The sequence below is a fragment of the Hoplias malabaricus genome, chromosome Y (assembly GCF_029633855.1).
Source record: "Hoplias malabaricus isolate fHopMal1 chromosome Y, fHopMal1.hap1, whole genome shotgun sequence".
Taxonomy (NCBI): Eukaryota; Metazoa; Chordata; class Actinopteri; order Characiformes; family Erythrinidae; genus Hoplias; species Hoplias malabaricus.
Window position 1 is genome coordinate 45,318,411 of NC_089820.1, and position 25,359 is coordinate 45,343,769.

Consider the following 25,359-nt stretch of genomic DNA (forward strand, 5'->3'; position numbering starts at 1 on the left):
GTTTGTGTGCATAGGCAGAATAAGAACATACGCTGTAAACACACACACACACACATCCCCAGTGTCGCTCCAGATGGTCGTTTCTTTCCTCTCGTCCTCTCCAGAGTCCCCCTGATCAGCTGGCGGCCCCCCGATTGCTCTTAGATCCTCCAATGAGTGTATGAGTGTGTGTGTGTATGTGTGTGTATGTGTGCACGCGTGCTACAGTGTGCTCTGCCTGCAGCTTGCCAGACATCAGCAGCAGGTTGAGAACAGACCCACACGGAGAGAGAAAGACACAGAGAGAGAGAGAGAGAGAGAGAGAGAGAGAGAGAGAGAGAGAGAGAGAGAAGAGGGAGAAAGGAGAGGGAAAAGAGGACTAACACTCAATACGCCCACTGAGGGAACTTTCCAAACACCTCCTACAACACCGTGGTAAGAACACCAAGAACCTGATCTATCTATCTATCTATCTATCTATCTATCTATCTATCTATCTATCTATCTATCTATCTATCTATCTATCTATCTATTTTTTACTTAACTATCGTTCTATCCATACCTCCCTCTCTCTTACTTATACCTTCATCTCTCTCTTTATCTCTCTATCCATCCCTCTCTTCTATCTCTCTATCTGTCCCTCTATCTACCCTCCTCTTCTCTTTCTCCCCCATCTCACTCTGATCTGATGCAGTGTGGATCGCAGCCTTCTGCTTTGCGTGCATATTTTCTTTTCGGCAATTACTTACACACACACACACACACACAGTTTTAATGCCTTTCTTTACTGGAAGTGTGAAGCTGATAGGAATATAAAGTAGATGTGGAACCATGCCTCTGTTTATCTCACAGCTTGCTATCTGCAATCTCTACATCTTCTCTCTCTCTCTCTTTCTCTCTCTCTCTCTCTCTCTCTCTCTCTCTATCTATCTATCTATCTATCTCTCACCTTTTGCTCAATCTCTTTCCTTTATCTCTATCTTTTTCTCTATTGGTATCTATCTCTACTTTTCTATCAGTTCTCTCTATCTCTTTGTTTTTCTCTGTCTCTCTGATCCTTTATCTCAGAATGTCTCTCTCTCTCTCTCTCTCTCTCTCTCTCTTTCTCACTCTCTCTCTCTGCAGCTCTCTTTCCCTCTGTCTCTCGTTTTCTTGTAGTATCTCTTTTAGTTTCTTTGCATCTCTCTTCTTTTCCCTGTAACTCAGATTTTCACAGCCTTCTCTCTACATTTTTCTCTATTTCTTTCTTAATTTTTGTCTTTCTTTCGTCCTTTCTTTTGTACACTTGTATTTCTCCTTATGTTTTTCGTATTCTTTTGTATCTCTCTGTAATCTCTCTCTCGCTCACACACACACACACACACACACACACACACACACACACACACACACAGTGCATATATAGGGTCGATATTAACAAAGGGGATGCACTTTCACTGCCTTTAAACCTGTCTGCGTAGAGAGAGAGAGAGAGAGAGAGAGAGAGAGAGAGAGAGAGAGAGAGAGGGGAATCCCACAGTCTTTGTTCATCTGATTAGGATCTGATATGGATCAGTATAGTGAGGGGATCTTTCCTAAATGGCAGGCGGAATTGTGCTCAACTCACAGATGTGTTAGTGTGTGTGAGTGACAGAGAGAGAGAGAGAGAGAGAGAGAGAGAGAGAGAGAGAGAGAGAGAGAGAGAGAGTAAGTGTTTGTGAGAGAGAGAGAGAGAGAGAGAGAGAGAGAGAGAGAGAGAGAGAGAGGACAAGACTGTCAACCCTTTAAAGAGAGAATGTGGTGTTTTATACAGCAGATAAAAACAAAAGGACTTCAATCCACAGAGCTCTTTAGACTGCATTGTATGGCAGAGGATGGCACTAATCTCTGTGTGTTTGGTCAACACCTGTATGAATAATAACATCACATGAAATGAATAGATATGTAATGGGGGCAGATCTGGAGGCATTACAGTATCTGATTTATTTTCACCTATTATTCCCCCTCCCCCTTATGCACCCATCTCTCTTTCTCTCTCTCTCTCTTTCTCTCTCTCTCTCTCTCTCTCTCTCTCTCTGTCGTTGTGATCTAAAGATGGTTTCACATTGTCACCAAATATTTTTTTCTCAACCCTAATAAAAAATGAGCGCATATAAAGGACAGAGTGTGTTTATGTGCCAGGGAGTGTGAAATGTGGTCCTGTGTGAGTGTGTTTTACAGCTTGTTGCAGCAGACTGCAGTAGTCTTGTGTAGTGGAAGCTTCATCTTATAGTAGACAGTCTGTATTTTATAAAGCAGTAATGGGTAATTCAGCTTATAGCCACCAACTGCCCCACCTAACACACGCACACATGAAACAAACTTGTCAATATGCGAAGTATACCGCAGTGTTTGTTTTACAAAAACAGGACACATTACCCCATTTCAACAGAGCTTTTATTGTGTAATATTAACTGGCCAAAAATACAAAAATAAAAAGCAGCTCGTGTGGTTAAGATCTTCTCATCTGAACAATACATATGCTACAGCTGTAGGGCACTTTCCCCTTTCATCTATGTGAACATAGGCAGCCTAAATTCTGTGATGTTAAATTTCTCACATGATACTAATTTTGGGGGGATTTGTTTGTTTGTTTGTATTTATCAAATAAAATAATTTAACTTTACTAAATTAGAAAATGTCTAGTGTGCAAACAAACATTTAAAACAGAGTTGTTTACATAATCCTTTTCTGCAATCTCTCCTCTCACACGCAAAGGAGGGGAGCCTTCCCAGGGTAAAATTGTATTGCTCATTGGTTGCTCTATAATGGCTCAGGAAGCATTAATATAAAATAAAATAATTGTGATTCTCCAAAAATTCCTTAGAAGAAACTGGATGAGACAGAAAGAACACACGAGACACAACAGAGATAACAGAGAGAGTAGGATTTACTTCATCTGGCAAATCTGAGCACAATTTGTGTGTGGAGACACATGGGAGATTACTGAGGCCTTTCTCTCAGGAGAATTGTGCAGCAGGAGATCTATGCTAAAGTCTTATTTATATTTTCATCTGATCTCAATGATATTTCTTACACTGACACCTTAGACGACTCAGCAGCCCATACTCAGCAGCCCATAACTGGACCTTTTAACAGTTCATTAATGCTAGTGTAATTATTAAAGCCTGATTGTAATTGCAAAGAAACATACACATAGCAGACTGGGCTTGTATTCTCCCTAAGGCAAACACAATATGCAGTAACCTTTTCCCTATATCCCAATATAAATTTCCCAGCATTAACAGAATTGTCACAGAAATGTACCATTTTGGGTATAGGTTTGGTTCCATCAGTGAAAAAGCTGCTGATATAAAGAAAAATAACATCACCCACAGTTCAGTGCAACAGAACAGCATTGGTCAGTTCTATATATTCATTAATAAACAATTTAGGTTGCTTCATTTTTGCCCGTTTCTATGGATACCACCACTGGATACAGCCGTGTTTAAGTTTTCATAACAGTGGTCAGACCCAAGCATGCTGACAGTATTTTGAGTGAAAAAAACAGTGTATGAAACACCAGTGTATGCAGATAAATCAAATATGACATCAGCAGGAAATATTAATATCAAATAAAATTGGTGATTTTCAGTTAGAATATCAACATTATTAAAGAGATCCAAATAAAGTGATTACATTTTTTTTTTGTTTTGTTTTACACCTTTCCTATGAAGTGCCCTCACATGTGTGTGACCATGTATAAAAAGGGTTTGGAACAGTCTCTAAAACATCTTAATGTATTTTGGCAACTATCATCACAAATTTAGGGGGAAAAACAGTGTACATATGATGAGTAGGCACAGCACAGATATTGACAAGTTATGATTGTTATATTAATACAAACAGGATTCCATCCATTGGTAGCCCTGTTTTGCTAAATCCACACAGCTTCTCTGTTGTTTACCTGAAGAAGGATTACAGAAAGAGTGCTGTAAACTCTTGTAGGAAAGGTTTAATTTAGTCCAGCTGGGGAAAGAAAATCTTGCTGCTTCTGACCTATTGGATCTTAGGGTTTAGGTAAGATTTAGAGTTAGGGTTAGAATTCGTCTTTTGAGCAGGCTACATTTTAAATGGTAAAGTGTAGATTAAATTAGGCAAAGTCTTTGGAAATTGAACATTTTATGATCAAAAGACAACTACTGATGCTGTAATTTGGAAATATTTTGACAGGTTTTTATAATGTGTTCTTCCAGAATTAGATGCAAGAGAATTACAGGAAAGTAGCTTATGTGTGCACATGGATCAGGCTGAAAGTGACTCATTCACATTCACAGCAATACAAACCCATGTTAGGGCTAAAACAGTGTGGCGCATATTCCTGTGTTGTATAATAATCTAATGCATAAAACTGCATGTATTTTTTGTGGACTGCGTAGGCTGAGTTGACACAGATATATAATAATCCCACATATTGTCTTTGCACAACATCTCTGGTACCACTCTACTAAAAGAACCTGAATATGTTGTGTTTTGGATGGTAGTACCCTGCTATATGCTGCATAGTACACTATGCTATGAAAATGCTGGATGAGCAGTTACACCAGCACCTGACCAATATTAGCCATCTGGTTTGAACTAGCTTAGACCAGCTAGGAATTCATCAATTACACCATAGTGGTGTTCAAAAATCCTGCTTAGACCAGCATGGAATTCATCAATAATGGTACTCAGTTGTGTTTTCCTTTGTGCTGATTGTGGTAGAGGAAGAATTACCTTTATTAATCCCCTTAGGGAAATTGATTAAAAGCAACCCAATTTTAATGAACTAAGCCATGGTGCCACAACAGTGCGTGTAACTGAAGCTAATTACAAAAACAAGCTAGGTGACAAGGAAGTCAACCACAGTGGTATCCATGGTTATTTAAATGTATTCTTTTTCAAACAGTTTTCTGAATACACATAACCAGCTAGGAATTTAACACTGATGTTATTAGCATTTAACTCGCTATCACAGTGTTTTTTGCTCAACTGAGATCATTTTATTTCTCGACCCTGAACAGGATCAAGCAGTTACCAAGTATGAATGAATATATTCACACATGATTGAATAGAACAGAAAAGCACACTATTTAAGGCTATCTAATGTCAGCATATGTAATATTAAGCTAAGCTAACATGTAAGCAAGGAAGATAATTATCTAAATTTGACCACATAGACATGAACAGCATGAACATGAACAGCAATATTATGACAGTTCCAGCTGTTTCTCAAGCAGATAAAGAATGAGTTAGAACTAGAAATAAAAATTCTATTGGTTTTTTGAATGTGCAATAGAAAAATGGCCAGGTATGTGAAAGTGAACGCAGGTTTCCAAAATGGAGAAAGGAAAAAAAATCTTAAATTTGGTTTATCAATCAGTTTGTTTGTTTGTTTTACACTACATAAACAAAGCACAGTAGCACATTTCCTGTCAAAGGTATGATATAAAAATCACATTATTTGCTCTGTAATGCTCCAAACAAGCATTACAAATTCTTAAAAATTAGCTGTTTGATTATGTGAAATTATTGCCTGCTACCTCAAAAGTAAAAGACAACTGGCTGTAAATGGCAGATCGGTGAAGTCCATTCCAAACATGTTGAAACCAATGTGATCCAAAAAAGTTCATTTTAGTTTCATCTGACCAGAGGATGTCCTGCTTATATCTATCAAATTTATTTCCATGTTAATTTACACACCTTAGTTTTGCAGATTTGTGTAAGTTTGTTAGAAATGATTTTGTTCTTGAATGACATCTGTTGAGGTGAGTTTGTATAGTGTCATGTGCACTGAGAAGTCTCTGAGTTTTCAAAGAATAACTCTTTGCTAATGTGGAAGCACTGGTCTGTGTTTAGAATATATGCTGTAGTGCTTTGGACTGCTGGTAGCTCTTATGTGGATTTTATATATGAAAAACAATCTTTTTTTTACCCAGTTTTTCTTCTCAATTTAGTCTTCAACAATTCCATCAATAAAGTAGGAATCACAGCATGCCACTGAGCTCGGAGAATGAAAACCAGCACGTGCTTTTTCTGTGATACATCAAGCCAGCTTCTGTATCTTCTCAAATTGCTGGACAGCTCAACATGCTTGTAGGAGAACACTGACTGGCTGGTTTTGTTATTATAGCTAACAAACACTCCCTCTGTGCAGCGTAACACTGATTGATCTTGTAGATGGGAGGGCCGTAATTAGATTCATGTTCTTAAATGACATTGAGTGTAATTGAGTTTTACAGCACTCTCCTGAAATCAAGGGGGATTAGGGGGTTTTCTTCCTTCCTCCAAAAGTTACATAGTGGAGTTTCTGCAGTGCTGAGCCTGGAGTGGCAAGGACAGAATCTCTGTTCTCCCTTTTACAGGTCAGTGGAGCATCACAACTATTCTGAAGGTTTTGAATGTAAAAATACTACCTAGTGTTCCTTGAACACTGACATATGAGAATTATTTTTGATTGGCCTGTTTTGCTTTTATTCAAAGGCTGAGAAATTTCTCATATGCATTTGTTTATATAAAACAAATCTATAATTTTCAAAGGAAGCTTTTCTCAAGTCATGTCAATTCAAGAGGTTTTATTGTCATATTAACCATATGCAGCAACACACTGAAGTGAGAAAACAATCCTCCAGGTCCATGGTGCAGCACAAAGCCACACAGCACCACACAAGATTACATAAAACGCAAAAGTGCAAACACAAGCATAGAAAAACAGAACATCAAATAGAAAGTTTGAAGCTTAGTTTCCATATTTGGAGGGTGTCGACAGGGGAGTTAATTGTTTTGAAACATGAACAATGTTCACTACATCAAAAAAGCAAGAACACTTCAGTTTGCCATGATGTGAGCCCTTTAGCTTTCCTCTGCGACCAAAATAGAAATATATGCAGATTATAAATTTACATAAGCATATTTATTCTAACACAGTAGATCATCTGAAAGTCACAGTGCATTCTCAAAACGATTTCAGTTGAAGAAATGTTGTTGACTAAGTCAGTGAGTGACTGTTCTGTGGACTGAGTTAGTGCATGTGTGTGACTGTTTGTGCTTGTGTGTGAGAGTTGTTGTTGACTGGGTCAGTGGGTGACGGTGTGAATGACTTTATTGAGCCGATGCAATCTGTTAAAAACTCTTTGATGGCCCATGATGGTGGTATCGGCGAGGATTCACAACACACCCCACCATTGTGCTCTACTTTTAATTAGTTTACCTTATTGGCTCCAGCGCACCAATCTACACATTTCCAGCCCAGCTCCATCTCCTCCACTGCATATATTATTAGTAGATATGCTGTTGCTGTATGTTGAAGCTATCATTCAGACCTGCTTTTGTTCACTCTTTTAAATCAAGGGTATTAATACCCTTTTCCACACTTTGCTTTGCGCTGAGCATATAGATCTTAGGCTCACATACAGCTGCTCTACAGAGTCCAGTCCTATTGATCATTTCTGTGTAGATTATACAAGTTATGTAACTGCAATTGGAGAAAAATAAATATGAAAGGAAGTTCAATCACGTAACAAGTCTACCTTGAAATAGCATAATTTGAGTATTTTGACATAAACACATTGGCAATATCATATTTATATTTATCATGATAGTAGTGCATTACATTGCCTTATTATATTGTCATTGTCAGAACAACACTTTGTATTTCCAAAATGGTGAAATGTTTGCTATATGGTGTGAATTCCTTATTATAAGTAGAGTTTTAATTATTAGCAAAGGGATCAGGCAAATAAATAAATAAACAGATTAATCACGTCACTTAGTTGATTGTGATTAAATACAATTGGGGAATTTATTTATATTTGACCCTAAATTCAAATAAAATAAGTGTAAGTGTAACAAAATTAATTTCAGCCAAATGTATTTTTCACTTTCAATATCTTAGGAGTGCAAGCCTAAGCAATTAAGTGCAGCTGTTTACAGTACGGTCCTCTGAGCAAAATCAATTTTAAGGTCTGCCATTGTAGCACACTGATATACATGCACAGACTACAGGCATTTAAAGTTACGATACACAAAGATTTAGAGATACTTTAAGTCACTGTCTCTGTTACTTTCTGCAGTGAGCTGTTCAGTGTAAATGAACCTTTATAATCCAAAGACTCTAAAATTAAATTAAATGAGACGAAACCAATGCAGTTTGAATGTGGTTAACTGGAGTTAGTCTAGTTAAACAGTCCACTGTGATGGGCTATTGTCTGAGAAAACACAGTATATGATTTTCACTTATTTTTTATTTAACAATAATATACAGACATGTACCTGCTGAATCTATATTTTGATAGACGTTTTTATACAGTTTTTTTTTTTGAGGATTTGGTTGCCAGGTACTCACTGCTGTCATTCGTCTGAACAAACCTTCTTTCTTTATTCGGGTTTAAACACAGCACAGCTCAGTATAAATGTTTTTTTAAAGCTGTGTTTCTGGTCTCTTTCTCACAACCATCTTGCCATTTACACAGAGGTAGGCTGGCTCTCCCTAGGGTGGGGTTTGAGTGGTTTCTGCGTCATTTGCTTCTGTGGATGGGTAACATTGACAAACTATTAAAATGCTTCAACAGTGTTAAAAATATTAATGCATGAACTGTGACACCCCTAATTATTATACATTTCTCAGATCTAAATCTCAGTAGTTTAGGGGCTGTGGAAAAAATTGCAACGTTAATAGCATGTTAAGTTGTGTTCTCTTAATAGATTCCGACAGGATTGTTAGAAATAGATCATTTGAATGCCACGGCAGTGACAGCAGTGCATTTAGCACAGCAGCAGAACATCAATAGATTAACCTGTATATAACCAGCAGCACTCTAACAGGGTCATTTTGAACACTGCTTTTACACCACTGCTGTGTTTTAACCAGAAGAACAACAGCCGTATCTCTTGGCTAGGGGTCATTAGCCCTGTCAGAGATGATAGATTATCCACACACACACACACACACACACACACACACACACACACACACAAGGAGAGCCCACTGGGGCTAGCTTATAAAACCAACACAGTTTAACACAAGCACTACACTTTAAGGAAAGAATTTAACCCATTAGTGTCCTGTTTTGTCATCAATTTTATACTCATTTGTGTGCAACCAGTGGCATGTCCCAATATCTGTTTTCCTTAAATGTGTAAAGCTCCCTCATCCAATTGTAATCTTTCATGTGTGAATCTAAAGCTGCATTATTCTGCTTTTGGTGCTGCACTATTATACTGTGCAATTCTGTCCTTGGTTCCACTCTGTGGTACACTGTTTAATTTAGATTTGACAGGGGCATACAATATATAAATGAGCTTGTGGGGCTAAGCCTTACCTTCACAGGTAAAAATGACTCAAAATGAGGTTTGCCATTTAAATTGTTTATTTTTCCCGGGTAATCATTTAATCCGCTAAAAGTGCCTGCATTGGGAGATTTATGAATATGCAATTATTCTGCCACTTGTTGACAGTTGACAGAATTGTTTCCTTAGGTTTATGATGTTAGAAACCCTAGCTGTCTGATCCCACCAGTTTGAGACTCTCTTTGGAATGCTGACATTTCAAAGCAAAAACATTCAGCTATGGCATTGACTGCTTATTTTGTACATTACACCTCCTCCAGCATATAAACACACCCCATGGACATATTAACAAGATTTTCTCTGGAGGAAATCTTAATAAGTGAACTGATCAGAGTATTCTGCACTTTGGTCAACCCTAGAAAAATAGTGCCACCAAAAGTTTGTAATAAAGACATGACTTTGCTAAAATGGTAATGACTTTCACTGAGACAGTCACATAGATTCACAACAACTCACTGTGATATTTTATAGACTGAAAAGCAGCCAAGATTCTTTATACATTTGGATTCATTTGGACCATTTATGCCTCCCCACATCTGCAGTGAGCACTGGGGCAGAGAAGCCCTGTTGAGACATAGTTATTATGAGTCCCAAATTCTCTTTATGGTTCTCTATATTTCTAATCCTTTTTAGATTGTGTTTTGGTTTTCCTTTGAACTTCACTTTCCTAATGCCTCATAAGGCCCATAAAGTAATATGTAGCATCTAAAAGCCATTGTGAAGAAATGGCCTCTGAATTTGAACAGTACTGTAAGTATCATATCAAAATATCACATGCAGTGATGCATATACATCAAGTTTTTCTCTCTTCTCTTTTGCCTTTCTTTGCCACTAATTCTGTCCTTCGTTCATGTTGTTATGTAGACTCGTACTGTCAGGCTCAGGGTGTGCTTGTTAGTGTGTGTGTGTGTGTGTGTGTGTGTGTGTGTGTGTGTGTGAGAGAGAGAGAGAGAGAGAGAGAGAGAGAGAGAGAGAGAGAGAGAATATGAGACTAAGGGGCTCTGTGGAACCAGCTGTAGCAGAAGCTGGTAATAAGCGCTGTTAGAGAGAGCAGAAAGACAGGGTGACAAGACAGAAAGAAAGACAGAGAGGGGTTGGGGGATTTAGAGAGAGAGAGAGAGAGAGAGAGAGAGAGACAGAGAGAGAGAGAGAGAGAGTGCACGATAACAGGGCCCTGGAGTCCATGTTCTAAAGTGCAACACTCACACTGGAACTCAGATCTTTGATTCAGCAGCTCCGACCTCTCTCTCTCTCTCTCTCTCTCTCTCTCTCTCTCTCTCTCTCTCTCTCTCTCTCAGTCACACACACACATACACACACACACACACACACACACACATACACTCTTGCCCTATTTTCAATGGGGAAATTACCATTAACAGACGCTTGGCATTTGTTGGTCTGAGAGGTTACTACTGTGCGACCCATTGGTGAGTGCAGCCAGTTGCTGAACCTGTTGGGTCATCAATAATGCATCAAAAACACTCAGCCAAAGCTACAGTCAGTGTCTTATTGGTCATCTGTTATCAGTCTGTAGGGAGAACTCTGCTAGTGTGTGTTTTTCTGTGAGGGAAGCAGTGGAGTACTCTGAAGTGGCCAGGCGGCTACCCCAGAAATCTGACTGGCCATGATGGGTGACATTCCTAACTATATTTCAAATATAGCCCGTGTTATACACAGTTTTAGATGTCTTTTTAAAAGACTTGACCTGCTACACTGTGGTGGTCACACTACACAACAATCATAACCCCAACAGACAGATCCCCCTTTAGAAAATATACAGTATATTTACGATTTACATATTGCACCCTGTCCCAGCTTTATTTGAAATGGGGTTTGTATAGTTAAAATACACAGCTGGAGTTTAAGACCAATAATGCGCCTTTGAAGGGACAATTGCACCATCTCTACTTTTAGCGAAACGACAATATGCTTCTACAGGACTTTATTTATTTATTTATTTATTTATTTACAGTAAAAAAAAAGATTTTTTAAAAAATGACTTTGTTACATTACCTTGGGTTTTAAAAAAGTCTTTCTTTCGTGTGGGGTTCATGCATTAAGTTAGCTTCTTATTTAAAGCATCTGTTCTCCCTTAAATGATGCAACAGTTACATTGCATCTTATTTTTGTTGCAGTAAAGGCAACAGTACAATACTGCAGCCTTTTTGAGTGTTTTCACTGCTATGTGTCTTCAGTGTATGAGTTGAAAGAAATATTTGTTGAGTGGTCCTTCCATCTGATATCTGTGCTATCAATTTTGTTCATATGCAAATATGGAAAAAATGTGACAGCTGTTTCCATTTGTGGGTTTTATTTTAATTCATTTTATTTTATTTTTTGCGTTCTTAACTAAAAGGTTTTTTTTGTTAATATATATTATCATAATATTTATTATGGGTGTTTATGGATTTTGGACCCCTTACTATTCAGTCCTAGAACAGCCTCTGGTGTGAAAGAGATTTAGGCAAAATCGTGCTCTCCCTATTGATTTGAGGGATGAAACAAGCTGTGGTGCCTGAGGGACAGTATCACAGCAGCAGTGTTTTAACAGTGAAGAGTGCTTATCTGCAGCTCCACATGTTAATGCATTAACATCCTTATTTCTAATGCTCTGAAACAGAGCCACTGACATGTACGCAGAGTGTTACAAAACCCGCCATCTCTTTATTCTCATAAAGGACGTCCCGTAAATAAGCACATGGGCTTAACATGCTTAACGAGGGCTAGTCAAACTTGCTTTCCCATAATGCCCAGTTCTGGAGTAGGTGACACCTTCCACATCAAGAAAATGAGCAAAGCTTAGGGACACATTAAATTGTACACAAACAGTTTGGTATGTGGAGCAGTAGAACTTCTATGTCAAGTCTAGTCTTCTATGAGGAATGAGGAAGTGTGTTCCACAACTATACAACAGCATTACCTCACATGTGCACTCATGAATGCAATCAAATCCTCACAGCAATTTTACTATATGTAGTGTAAAACCTTGCCTGAAAAGTAATAGCTATTACCGCAGTAAAGGGTGTGTGTGGGTTGGGGTGGGTGGTGGTGTTAATCAAACTCCTTGTTAATACATTTAATTTCAGAGAGCATTTTGGGTGAGCATATGTACATGTGCTACTACATGGTGTGTCCATTTTGATTTCAAATTAAAAAAAAAAAAAAAAGAAAATGATTCTTGGCTCAGACACAACCTTCGCACTGGCACAAAATGGCTCTATAACACACCATCCATTGAGACGTTCTCTAGAGAACCAACAGGGCATCGCTCCAAAGAAGCCTTTTTGAGTATAGAGTCACCATTATCAGAGTAATTCAGCCCATGCTAAGCTTCACCCGTCCAGGGGAACGTCTCCCCGAGGCTTTGGAATGTGTGGATTTGTGATATTTCATTATTCAGTTAGTCCTTCTTGGTTGTTACTCGAGTGGAAAGGCAAGCAGAAGCCGAGCAGGCTCTCAGAGGATATGCCACTGTGTGCCGTGAGGAGGAAAAAATATAACGGTTCTATTGGCAGGCACACATGGGATTCTATTTCCATATTTCTTTATTTATTTGCTTTTTCCAACCATTTGGCAAGAACAACAACCTTGCTCTGGGAGGACCCCAGATTTATTGCATCATTTTAAGCTGTGTATGAGCTGTAATTAGCCCTGCTTAAGGCAGTCTGGTATTATTTGTAGTTGTATTTTAGTTATCTTTCAATCCCTACTCTCTGAAAAATTATCTTTAATCAGTGTTTCTGTTCTGAAGCATCAGTCCTGTATAGAACCGTTTATATGCATTTTTATGCCTATATATTATTCTTTGCATAGTGAAATATGTCTTCATCTTCATGGGCATTGTGCTGTATGTTTCTATATAGCTCCTAAAAGGTTTCTTCTATCATTACAACATGGACATTGTGAGAACAGAAGAACCTTTTTTCACAGAAGCATGTAGCTTCTGAGTAGCAAGTTTACAGGAGAAAGAAAACAACCCTTTTAACTTTCAGTGCAAGTAAATGTACAATTATTTTATAAAAATAATTTTGGAGCATTCTTCACATAATTTTTACACAGTGTATTGGTCCATTCTTCACATAATTTTTACACAGTGTGAAGGATGAATGCTCACATGATGTCATTTTTTATTGGACAGCAATGATATATAGAACCATATACAATACATTCTCCAATGATATGAAGAAACATTGCATCATGCAAATAACAATTTAAGCACACATTCATGAAAAACTACAACAAAAGATTAACTAGACCTCCATATTTAAACCATCCATGGCAATGAAAACACAGACACACACACACACACACAAACAAACACTAGTGATTAACCATACTGAACACACCAGGAGTCCCAGGCAGAATTTATTGTGTCCTCCTGAGATCTATTCTGGACACATTGTGGACATAGATGAAGAACAGTTTGTGTAATCTCCATTGAAAAGCACGATGAAAGCATTAAATGGAATGATCTAGAGCAGCTGCACATAAGCTTAGGTTCTAAACAATCAGTGCCAAGTGTTGGCTGGACAGGTTTAAAGGCTATCATCTAAGCTGATTCGACACACGCACGCACGCACACACGCACGCACGCACACACACACACACACACACACACACACACACACACACACACAATATCAGGATATTAGAATATTAGTGTTGGATTCCTTTGACCTCAGTTACCTAAAACTTTTGCACAGTACTGTATGTATGAGTACTGTTCATTTCGGAAAAAGTGACAGAGAATGTCTGAAAGTGTCTGTTCATTTTGGTGCTGGTTATCATAGTCATTCACTTTCGCAGAGAACGGCAGTGTTTCTAAAGCATCGATCCTGGGGCATTCTTCTTCATGCGTTTCTATGATGAGGCTTTTACAGACCGTCATCATCTTCATGTTCTCATTTTGTGGGCTTGCACTTTAGTTTGAAAAGCTTTGGAAAAGAACTGGCCTCACTCCCAGCTGCCGAATTATTTCTGCCTCTATTGATTTTCTACAATACAGATTCCCATCAATCCAACCCAGGTGGAAATGGCCCTCTTTGATTTCCCCCTGCAACTGTTCTCTCATTGTCTCCATGCTCTTCTCTCTGTCTCCTTTCATTCTCGCTTTGTTTTGCGTCGCAGGCCTGGACATACAGCTGGGCTCACATTTTGGAAGATGAAAGCTGAGCTCTGATAAAAATAGATAAGCCATTCAGACAACAGCCCAGAGATGCATCGATGTGTCCTTTTGTTTAACTGTGATTTTCTCTGTAAGAGCATTAATTCTGTCTCTCCTGGAAAATAATAAAAAACAGACTTATGAAAAACATCATTAGGATTTGTGTACACCGATCAGCCATAACATCCAAATATCCTCCTTGTTTCTACATTCACCGTCCATTTGATCAGCATCACTAACCACATAGGTGCTCTTTGTAGGCCTACATTTACAGACAGTAGTTCATCTGTTGCTCGGCATAGACTGTTCTTCAATGGTCAGGACACAGTTTTTGGGTTTTTTTTTTGGCTGGTGGACTATTCTCAGTACAGCAGGGACACTGTGGATTCCGGCAGCACTGCTGTGTCTGATCCACCCTTGCCAGCGCAACACACATGTCAACTGCTTCACCATGTTGAGAGTCAGAGCCCAGAGCTTACATGGAATCACAGGGTGCAAAGCAGAAGTCCATCATAGAACATCAAACACTTACACGGTCACTCACATACTCACACGTATGGACACTGTTCTTGGACAGTTAAGGCAAACCAGAGCACCAGGAGGAAACCCACACAGACAAAAGGAGAACACACCAAATTCCTTACAGACAAGGACCCATATCTGACACACAACCCCAAACAGGGACATTATTAGTGCCAATTTACTGAGGCACATGCCCCAGTGAAATGTTGCTGTCCCTTACTAAAATCAAAGCTGTAAAAAGTCAAATCAATCCTGGATTGCTGAGCAGGACTCCAGAAAACACTATGAGTATTTACTACAAGAACTACATTTCCCACAATGCACCAGCATTTTTCCAAAAACATGAGCAGCCAATGCTTTCCCGTTTAGTTTTTACACAACATAATGGATACTAGCAAACACTTAAAAGAAACTCAGCCACTCAACAGACAAAGTACTGAAAGCTCATAGCTAGATACATGGTTTGGTTAACGTACCCACAGGAGCAAAGAGAAACTAGGCAAGCCTAGTTTAGCCAGACCGCCATTAGCTATGTAGCCACTGTCACAGAGGTGGTTCTGGCCACAAAAACAGGAAAGCCCAAAATACATACCCTTGTCAAAGGTCTGGTAAAGTTTTGGTGCTTCATATCAAGGTCTTTGTTTACATGTGGCTTTTAATATGTGAAAGTGTTGTACAGAAAATATGGAGGGCAGGACTAATTAATGCAGAAATGAAAAAAAGAGCACAAAGTTTTGTTCATAATATAACACTGGTATCAGTATTTTTCTTGTTTATTTTATTTAAAAATAAATACTAGACAATCTGCCAACAAAGAAGACCAAGAACATTTAGTTGATATTAAGAATTACAATTACTTATTTATTCGGTGTAACAAGTTAAAGCATATTAAGTTTAAGGAGGCTATGCGCAGATGTATAGAGTTTTATAAACACTAACGCCACAAAATGTCTCCCCACCATTTCCTTTTACAATTGTTCAGGCAAAGACACACACTCACGTGAAATAAGACAAATTTAGCAGTCCTCCTCTCCCTGTGAGATATAATACATGTCGAAATGTTGCCGAGTTCCAAGCCGTCCTACTGAGCTTGTGAACAGTGGAGAAACATAGCTAATTAACGCAGAGCCAAACATAGCCACAGAAACTCACACAAACAGAGCGTGTTCATGTCTTATTTCCTATTATTCAGCCATGGTCTGTTCTTTGGTTCCAGCTGAGAACAAATTTGTCTGGTTCGCAAACCAGTTTATGTTGGTGGAAAAATGCCGAACGGCTCGAAATTTAGTTCATGAAGTGGAATGTGAAATATGGCTGAACTAACCACAGACAGTGTAGTGGTGTAGTTGGGCCACCTTAAGTTCTCTCTGTGAAATATGGCTGAACTAAAGGTTCCTGCTCGTGCATGTGCATTTCAACATTAGGAGTCAGTCAGTCATTCATTCTCTGTAACCACTTATCTATCATTCATTCATTATCTGTAAGCGCTTATCCAGTTCAGGGTCGCGGTGGGTCCAGAGCCTACCTGGAATCATTGGGCACAAGGCGGGAATACACCCTGGAGGGGGCGCCAGTCCTTCACAGGGCAACACAGACACACACACACACACACTCACACCTACAGACAATCTTGAGTCGCCAATCCACCTACCAACCCGGAGGAACCCCACGCAGACACAGGGAGAACACACCAACTCCTCACAGACAGTCACCCGGAGCAGGAATCGAACCCACAACCTCCAGGCCGCTGGAGCTGTGTGACTGCGACACTACTTGCTGCGCCACCGTGTCACCCACTGCTTATCTAGTTCTGGCAAAAAAAAACAAACAAAAAAAAAAAACACCTCTTCTAGGCGGTCTGGCAAAAACACATATTACAGCACTAACTCTGATATTCCATGACCAAAAGAAGATAATATTAAGAGAGTCTAACACCACCCAGCCTAATTTTTCATGAGGGGCAGTCATGGCCTAAAGGTTAGAGTATTGGTCTTGGTACGGGAAGGCTGCCGATTTGATCCCCATTACTGGCGGGAACATCCATGACTGAAGTACCATTGAGCAAGGCACCTAATCTTGCAAATGCACTGAAGATGGCTGCCTGCTGCTCTAGGTGTGTGTGTGTGTTCATTGCCCTAATCACTAGTGTGAGTGTGTGTGTTCACTGCTATGGTTGGGTTAAACGCAGAGGTCAAATTTAATTGTATAGTTGCACAATGATCATAAATAGATGTCCTTTCTGAATCTTTCAATTCATATTAAATTAGGAATTGCAGATTTACACTTTAATTATCTCACACTTTCAGCATACCCTATGTGTAAAAGGAAGAAATGCTGTTATGACAAATGGTGCAAAATATTTCTAAAAAAATATTTCACCTAAAATATTTCTGTTTTTATTTGTTCGAGAAAGTGAACATGAAGCAAATCAATGGAATTAATAAAACTGATTATTGCAGAACATATGAAGTATTGAAGAATTATTGAATGGTCAGTGGAGCTGATAAAATAGACAATGACTGTCAAAACACTGATTGTTTTAATGTAATGGCTGATGTCATTTCACTAGATGACCAATAGAATACAAACACTTGTTCATTCAAGTAATTTCTGCTGAAATCTGTTATATTAATAGGGAGTTGGTTCAGCTCTTCAGGAATGGCTTTGCATTAGATGTTGGAACATTGCTGTGAGGATTTGATGGCATACATCCACCAGAGCATTTTCAAGTATTACCACATTTACAGATCATATTACTTTAGAAAATGCAGTTCCACCACTCCACAGCCCAATACTGTGGGCCTTGTACCCCCTTGCCTTATTTACACATTGACCAAGGTAGCCTTTGATTACAGTGTGGCTGCTCCAGACTATCCCAGACCATTTCTTTTTGTGGTAATTATACGAGCAAGTGTGTGGATAACTGAACCTTCTTAATTCGTACACATTAAAATAGAGTGTATTATATTCTCTACATTCCTACATCTCTATATTCTCTACATGAAACATTCCTTAATTCTTTAAAGTATTTTGTTACATTTGTCTATATGTAGACAATTCTGAAATCATAGCTGCACCAGGGGCTGAGAGCCTATTCCCTATTTTTTTGGAGTGGGTTGTGCCCATTCTGAAATCAGTGAAACATAAATTGGGGTTTTTCTCGAGTCTCAGGAGATCTCATTAAGAGAAAACCTGCTTTCCATTATTATTCATATTTGCCTTATACGTGCCTGGGAGATTCTCAGCGCTGGAGCATCACTGTGTATTATCTCATGGATCAGTGGCTATCTAGAACCAGGGGAATGCTAAACGTTCAACTGGTCTGAACATCTGCCCACCCCAGCTCAGACTCAGTGCGGCTTACATGTGCATGTGGTGAGAAAATGATCAATCGAGCCCTGGTTTTGAGTTATCGCTTTCGGACAGCTCCTTTACGTTCGACCCTTGAGAATAGTTTCTTGTTTTTTGGTTTTTTTTTTTTGATGCATCAGTCTACTGCAAAGTCTTGATGTACTTACTGTTCTATTATATATTTGCAAATCCTAGTGAAGGTAGAATGACCCTGTTTATTTAATATCATACTGAAATTAATTTGTAATAAACTTGAAGTAGTTTGTGGACGTGTAAATGTAGGGCACCAGCTCATTTAACAATAGAATGGTCATCTTTGATGCACTAGTAGTTTCTACTTATCTGAGAGGGCCTTACACAAGTTGATGGACAATTTCTCTGTGAATCTAAAGACAAATTAATGTGATCAGGTACTGATGGTGGACGAGGAACTCTCTATAAGAAACACTGGCTGCTCTTCGGCTTAATCCTGGGAGCTTTATAGCCCTCTAGCCACCTCTTGGCATTGAGGATGGTACAATACATTCTTTTTGAGGTGAATATTTTAAAGCATTCATTGTAGAACTCAGTCTGCTTTAAAGACAAATGAGCCAACAAAAATAAAATCCTATTATATCATAAAAGGATGGAATTTCCTTATAAATGTAAAGTTACCTTTTGTAGATGTAAGGATTTTTTTCAACAATGAAAATATACTGTTTCAATTTATTACACTATGGTTTTTTTCAGTCATTTATTCTGTAAATGCTTATACGGTTCAGGTTTGCGGTGGGTCCGAAGCCCACCCGGAATCACTGGGCACAAGGTGGGACTACACGTTCACACGGCAACTCACACACACACACACACACACATTCACTCACACCTATGGACACTTTTGAGTAGCCAATCCACCTACCAGCGTGTGGTTTTGGACCATGTGAGCACCCGGTGGAAACACACGTGGACACAGGGAGAACACACCAAACTCCTCACATACAGTCACCCGGAGAGGAACTTGAACACACAACCTCCAGGTCTCTGGAGCTGTGTGACTGAGACACTACCTGCTGCACCACCGTGCTGCCCTCTATGGATGTTTTACTGGAATTATTATTTTTTACAAAAATGGAAAAAAATTCTTAACAAAAACTGATTCTAGAATTGTTTTTAATAAGAACTTGAAGACAATGCAGGAATTATTAAAAGAACTTTAGATAAGTTTGAGTCACAGAGCACAACCTACAAAGGTTGAGTCAAACACTGGAGAGATCTATGACCAATGACCACTGGATCAGATTTTAACTCCCCATCCACCTCCTCATTTTGTAAAAAAAAAAAAAAAGATGCCATGTACAGATCCAATTTGCGTATTGTATTCATGTTAGTAAATGATGGTGAAACTCTGGTAAAACAAAGCAGGGCAGAAATAGTCAGAATGTGAAATGCTGCTGTGGTGTTGAGTCAGCTCTGGTTTCTCTATGCTGTTCCTAGCCTCAGTGAGTCTCATTAAGTTTCTCTCCTCAGGCAAGAAAGGGGGTCTGAGCCGTTATTAGTCTTCTTATCATACTACAGGCTCCGAAGGCAGTGCTATATTCTGGTTTTGATCTTACCCCCTACTGCCACTGGCATGCATAATGATTATTATTAATGAGACACAGGGATCCAGTCTATGTGTACAGCAGGTCGCTATTCTACAACAGAAGGAGTGTCAGCTATATTAGCACTTTTATTTTAGAGTGAATGTTGTAGGTCATCCTGTGTGATTGAAAATATTTTGTTGGCCCTTTCTTTGGGAGATCACTATTTGATCTTTGGTGATGCCTCCAGCTTTCCAGCCTGTGAGGCCATTACAACACAACTGACCTTGCTCTCTCGGGTTGGATAGGATGACTCCCCTTCTTCCCCCATCGCAAACACAATGTGCATGTGTCTGTTAGCTTGCATAGCAGACCTGAACATTTAGTGTTCTGCCTCATGGGTGTTGAATGGTCCACTGCAGCTGGGTTAGCAGCAGTTTGAAAAGAGGCGGTAGTTGGCTTTGCATAAGAATTTGCATGCTCTCACCCCCTCAGATAGGTGACATGGTTTGATTACTGGAGTCCTAGCTAATTGGGAGAATTTTCTATGAGACTAGCAAAAATATAGAATGTAGAATGAAGTTTTGTGCAGTGCATCCATCACAGATGAAGCACAGTGGAAGAAACACCATTCTAAAGATAAGCTCAGCCTGTTGTTTTTTATTTATTTGGTTATTTTCCGAACCAATTACATGCACTCTACTTTGAGGGCAGTGCTGCCTTCAGAACTATTTTGAGTAGTGATTTTGCAAACAAGCCCCCCAGTCACACACCTGGCATCAAACCCTGGAAGAATGAGGGAAAGCACATGCTTCCTCTGAGACACGTGAAGCCTTGAATCTCTTCTTTTTGAAATGCTGCTAACACAATACCAGAGGTCTACATCTGTCAACTGTTCAAACCTGTCACATTTGCTATAAACAATGATGTGGCTAATCCTAATAACCCAGAAAAGCCAACTGTGCTCTCACAGACTCCCAGCCTTTCAAAGCCCCAGTGTCAGTAAATAGGTAAAAACAAACAAACAAACAAAAAAAAAACCACAAAGTGTCTTGGTCAGATATGTTAGGCTTTCTCTCTCTCTATGGAAGAAAAACACAGTTTTGGAGGTATTTAGACATTGACTCTACCCCCAAGCCTACTGAGATGAAGCTATTGCTCTAGCAGTTAGTGCACTAACTTTATTTGTGTAAACACAGGCTGAAAGTGCTATAAATCTAAGTAATTCAAGTTAAAAATGAATCTCTGGTAATTCAAACAGTGAGTAAAAATGTACAGACAAGTTCAACTTCAGCCATGTACAAACAACACACACAAAAAGCTTCTAAATATAAACAAACCAAAAACAGACTTTGCACACAATTGTACTGATATTTTTCCTAAATGACTGCAAAGGTTTTTCCTGACCTAGCTAATGAAGCCCTGAATATTTATCTGAATTAGGCATGTTAGCAGGAGCAGGATATAACAAAGCCCAGGGGATTGCCAGGTGTGGGATTAAGAGGTGGAATGATAAAGGATTTGTTCAATCTATTCACAAAATCATGAAAGAGGTCTGTAGGACAGAGAGACTGTTCTTTGGGGGGTTTCTTCTAAAGACATGGTTCACCAACAGCAATGTGGTCAAATGGAAATTGTCTGTGGAATATGCCCCTATTGCACCATATTTAATACAGAGAACTGTTCTAAGAGTCTCTTTCTGCCACTCTTAATGTAGTAGTATGTTGAACTGTTCCAAAGCATGCATGTAAATATGTGAATAAATAGACTGACAGACAGACAGAGACAGATGTAGTGATTTTATTCACGAGCAAGCCGTTCCTTCACTCCCACCACCATGAAAATTTAACCAGCAACCTTCCAGTTTCAAGTCTACTTGACTGGCCAGGCCCAAACATGCTTAGATTCATTGGGTGCTATGGCCGCCATACCATTTACCATAGTGTTGACTAATGGTAAAGCTCATTTTAATGTTTTGGCTGATCAGTGTATATCTGCTATATTTCATTACATACACTGTGACAGCAAAGTGAAACAGCTGCCACATTTTAATTTTAACCATAATTTTTCATTTTATTTATTGATGTTCCCTGTATGTTTAACATTCATTTATTCATTTCACACATTTTATAAATGAAAAATCATTTAATTAATTGATGTCATTATTAAATTAAATTAAATATTAAATATTCATTATAAATTAAATATTTAATCACTTTTTCCTCTTATCCTGATCCTGGTGTGTTTTTTTTCTCCCTCTTCCTTCTCTTGGCAGAAATGATGTTGCCAGGCTCCAGGCCCTTGCTGTTGTGTGTGTTGTGCCATGTGACGGCTGCTTGGGCTTTTGCGCGAATGTCCGACACGACTCAGCTGCGGTCTGCCTTCTCTGTGGCACGCACCAACAGCATGGAGGGTGGCCCCAAGATGGTGGTCACATTCGACAAGATCTATGTCAACATCGGTGGTGACTTTGACCCCAAAACGGGCCTCTTCCGCTGCCGGATCCCTGGAGCGTACTACTTCTCCTTCACTGTGGGCAAGTTCCCCCGCAGGGACTTGTCTGTGATGCTGATGAAGAACCGCAATGAGGTGCAGGCGATCGTCTACGATGAGAATGCTGGAGAGGAACGTAAGGTCCAGAGCCAAAGTGCCATGCTGCAGCTGGACTTTGGTGACACCATCTGGCTGCGCCTCCATGGGGACCCTCGCTACGCCATCTACAGCAACACAGGCCACTACACAACTTTCAATGGTTACATGATCTACCCGGATGTCTATGGCTTCCAGGAGCCAGCACAGAAGGAGCAGACACCGATAAGCGTTGACCATGTGTCAGAGCATATTGGTGAAGAAAAGAAGCAAGTAGATGTCAAAGAGGAGAAGAGAGACATCGAGGAGGATGATGACCAGAGGTCTGCTTTCTCTGTAGGTCGCACAGAGAGCATTGTGGGTGTTGACAAAAATTACCCAGAGCACAAGCCCATAACATTTGACACAGAGTTTGTGAACATTGGCAATGACTTCAACATGAGTTCAGGTGTCTTCATGTGTCATGTCCCAGGGGCCTACTACTTTTCCTTTAATGCTGGCAAGCTGCCCCACAAGACCCTTTCAGTAAAGCTGATGAAGAACCATCTGGAGGTACAGGCTATGATTTATGATGACAGTGACACAGAGAAGGCCTTACAGAGTCAGAGCCTGATGCTTTCGCTTAGAAGAGGAGACACTGTGTGGCTATACAGCCACCAAAGAGATGGGTTTGGAGCCTACAGTAACCATGCCAAGTACATCACCTTTACTGGATTCCTGGTGTATCCAGAGCTCCCCCACAGCCTCGATCAGCAGCAGAAGCATGACAGGGTGCTGTAGGTTGGACCCACGCACTGGTGTATGTTTGAACATGTCTGTGAGCAGGACTAAATAAGGGAAAGCATTTGGTTGGATGTGGATAATATCCAGGTAAACCCTTTCCCTTTGCTCGCTTTCATGAACTCTTGCAGGGAGACCTGAGGTTGCCACCTTTTGGTCCTGTTCTGTCCTATTAGACTATGCGTACCTGCAATTTCTCATTTTTGGGGGTGGGGGTTAGGAAGATATACTTTAAGCACAAAATCAAAACTTAAATAAAGAAAATTACAAATAAATAAATAAATACAATAGGCAAAAAAACATGGTTACATGTAAAGTCACTGGTCCTCAATGAGAGCAGTGCATTAAAAGCCTTGTTTCAGTCTACATTCGGCAGGAATTATAACATCACATTTTTTAACAAAGTAGAAGACATGTAGAGGTACGAATCAAGACTTGAGACCATTAGTATTTATAAAGGTAACATCAAAAATGACCATAAAATACAAAGTAGCAAAAAGTGCAGACCTTTAATGAGCACTTCAGGCAGCCAGTGGATGTATTAATCAAATGATTCCAGTGTGTGCACAAATTGGTGAACAAGTGGAAAGATAGCATGCAGCTTTAGTTCACTGCTTAAAGATTTTGCTCTCATTTCTTTTATTTGTTTGCACGAACAATTTGCATGTGTATGCTAACATTGCTAATGTTGTTGATCTCAAGAGCACTGTATTTTTTGGAATTTTGCTAAGAATTCTTTTGCACTTACTAGGACACTGTGCCTGTTTTTAGGTGTAACAAAAAAGGGAGGGTAAATAGAAAGGAAGATAAACAAGTAGAGACTCTATGTTGCCAGGACACCACTTTTCTATGGAAATCTCTTCACCTTTTATCTAGCAAAAAATTGACTCTTCTTTTTCATCATCCCCATATTTTTAAATACATTTCACAAGTTTGCTTGACATAAACTTGTGCATGCTGCAGTTAAAATTTTTTTTAAAAAATACATATATAAACATACATATATTAAATGTGCACAATTCCAACCTGTAAAAAATATGTAATTTATGGGGTTTTTTGTTTGTTTGTTTTTTACCTAATTGAATATAAGTGAATGTTAACATTTTTATTTTGTGACTTGTGTCAGTGATTTGTACTGTTATATATGGTCAGGAACGGATATGTTGTTGTGAAACTGCAAATAAGAGTTCTGAAATAGTATTTTTCTGTTTGTTAAGTCTGAGCTCAGGCTCCCTGAGATTACGTACAGTGTGTGCAGTGTTTAGTGGAAGCTTCTGTGACCTACACCAAAGCTCAAAGCAAAATGAATTAAAAAAAAAAAACCTAAATGTAAACAGTACCATGGTCTCTTTCATTTTCCGTCCAATTCAGTATGCTTGTGATCATAAAGCCTGGCTATAAATTGCATTCATTCAACTTGTTTTAGCCTTTGTGTTTTTGTTATTTATACAATTACCAGTCTGGACCTAACACATTTTTTGATTTTTAAAACAATACACTTACAAAAGTTTACACCAAAAAAGTGTTGATTTGATCTCTTTCACAAATAAAAAAGAAAGCATAAATTATAAGTCACAACTATCAGTACAAACACTTTTTCGTGATGAACTGTGATTTTCATAAATATAGTAAATTACAATCGAGACAATGGTGAACTTTTTTATGTTCATTTTGTACAATGTAACAAGATTTTGAATAAATGTCCCACTGACCTGATCTGACACAACAGCTAAATAACATAGCAAACCAAATGGTCTAAACCAGAACAACAGCAGTGCATGAGTGTGACTATTAGAAGTGGGCCTTCATGTTTTGAAATAAATGTCAAAACATGGTCAGAACAAGGAAAAAAACCCTAAAGTAATGTTACTTTCTGCTAGTATATTGGATTCTGCCAGTAGGTTAGTGCTCATTTGTTGGTTGTTCTAGATTAAACCCCAATTAATATTGTAAAAGATCCATATGTGTTTGAAGCTTATGCCTTCATTTAATGGTGACATCCAAAATATTCCTGGCATAGAAGTGTTGCCATAGTTTCAATATCTAACAACTGACTGAATCGTACAT

General features: G+C 39.0%; 1 protein-coding gene across 1 annotated transcript; it reads left to right on the plus strand.

Moving 5' to 3' along the window:
* The first annotated feature begins 263 nt into the window (after positions 1 to 263).
* On the plus strand, positions 264 to 24,652 carry LOC136679304 (complement C1q tumor necrosis factor-related protein 4-like). The gene is made up of 2 exons (XM_066657752.1): positions 264 to 414; positions 22,199 to 24,652. The coding sequence occupies exon 2, from the start codon at positions 22,201 to 22,203 to the stop codon at positions 23,290 to 23,292; it is 1,092 nt and encodes a 363-aa protein (XP_066513849.1). The 5' UTR covers positions 264 to 414; positions 22,199 to 22,200; the 3' UTR covers positions 23,293 to 24,652.
* The last annotated feature ends 707 nt before the right edge of the window (positions 24,653 to 25,359 follow it).

Bases quoted from the DNA above. Each gene is read 5' to 3' on its own strand.
- LOC136679304 (XM_066657752.1), top strand. From the start codon at position 22,201: ATGATGTTGCCAGGCTCCAGGCCCTTGCTGTTGTGTGTGTTGTGCCAT.